A 1,120-nucleotide genomic window follows, 5' to 3' on the forward strand; every position below is an offset into this window, starting at 1 on the left:
TGATGAACTCCCCACTTGGACTAGAAGCCAATGATTACAAAGCTCCTTTTACTCCCCCTTTGGTGTGGAGACAGCTTCCTACACACTGTCTCCTAGACAGGTTTCTAGGACAAAACCCACATTTGCTGTGCGTACTTACCCAGCAGCTCAATTTCTGCCGAAGGCTATGAAAGTCTTCCACAAAGTGTATTTCCTTGCAAACTTGCAATTGGAGTTGACCAAAAACATCTTCCATGAAGAAGGACAGAAGCTGTTCTTGGAATCGGCAGTTTTTCTACAAATAATGTACAAGAAATTGCATAAGGTAAACCATGCATTTTTTTTAAAAAGTCACTGAAATATGCCCTGATCATTAGTTCATGACCATCTGGAAAAAATTAAAATGCAGGGGAAAAAAGCATCAAACAAGTAGGGATGTGAAAAAGAAAAAGACTTTCTGACTTACCATAAATAGCTTTTTTGTTTTCTTGTTTAATAATCGTATATTTTTTATGCGGTCTTCCTACAATAAAACAAAGAGAAATAAGTTGCATCCAGGATTACAAATGTGCTTTAGGTCATCATTTTAATCAGAGCCTAATACTTACTGGAATCGTTGCTTTGAGCCATGCTGCCTTGATGTAGAGGGTGTCAACAGCTTGGGACAGTATTCCCCTTGGGTAACAACTTTTGGTGAAGGAAGATTGCTTGTGCTTGGCAATGGCAAGAGACAGAGTGACAAACAGCAACCCAGACCTCAAAATACAATTCACCAACATTTCCCTCCACCCCGCTCTGGGCTCATGCCACTCACAGCGGCCTGGGAGATACGAGTGCTGGTTAGACGAGAGGGTAACCTACTTACTTCAGCCCTCAAAGCCGCCAGTCCAATGAGATGCTGTCAAAGATAACATACAGTTCATGTAGAGGAAGATCACTTTGGCTGTTCTATTTTTTTAGAGCTTGCTTCATAATCAAAAAAGGTTGACCACAGCATCTGTGACGTTATATAAAAGCACAAGCTTACTGGTAAGATGTTTCAAAAAAATTCAGAACTTTAGTTGTATATCACAGCAGATTTCATTATTTTAAAAGCCATGCCATGCGAATACAGAAAAGGATGATTTCCAGGAGGCTGTGT

The 1,120-nt window shown here is 40.2% G+C and overlaps 1 protein-coding gene across 1 annotated transcript in view; it reads right to left on the minus strand.

Annotated features, from left to right (window-relative positions):
* The window catches only part of IL26 (interleukin 26), a 22,660-nt gene extending 21,871 nt beyond the window's left edge, over positions 1-789 (minus strand). The window contains exons 1-3 of the mRNA XM_012642038.1: positions 588-789; positions 446-502; positions 140-274 (exon numbers count right to left, since the gene is read on the minus strand). Of these exons, the coding sequence (XP_012497492.1) occupies positions 140-274; positions 446-502; positions 588-758 (363 nt within the window). The 5' untranslated portion in view covers positions 759-789. The remainder of the gene's footprint in view (positions 1-139; positions 275-445; positions 503-587) is intronic.
* Positions 790-1,120: the final 331 nt, after the last annotated feature.

This window comes from Propithecus coquereli, unplaced genomic scaffold (genome assembly GCF_000956105.1).
Source record: "Propithecus coquereli isolate 6110/MARCELLA unplaced genomic scaffold, Pcoq_1.0 Scaffold172, whole genome shotgun sequence".
Classification (NCBI taxonomy): domain Eukaryota; kingdom Metazoa; phylum Chordata; class Mammalia; order Primates; family Indriidae; genus Propithecus; species Propithecus coquereli.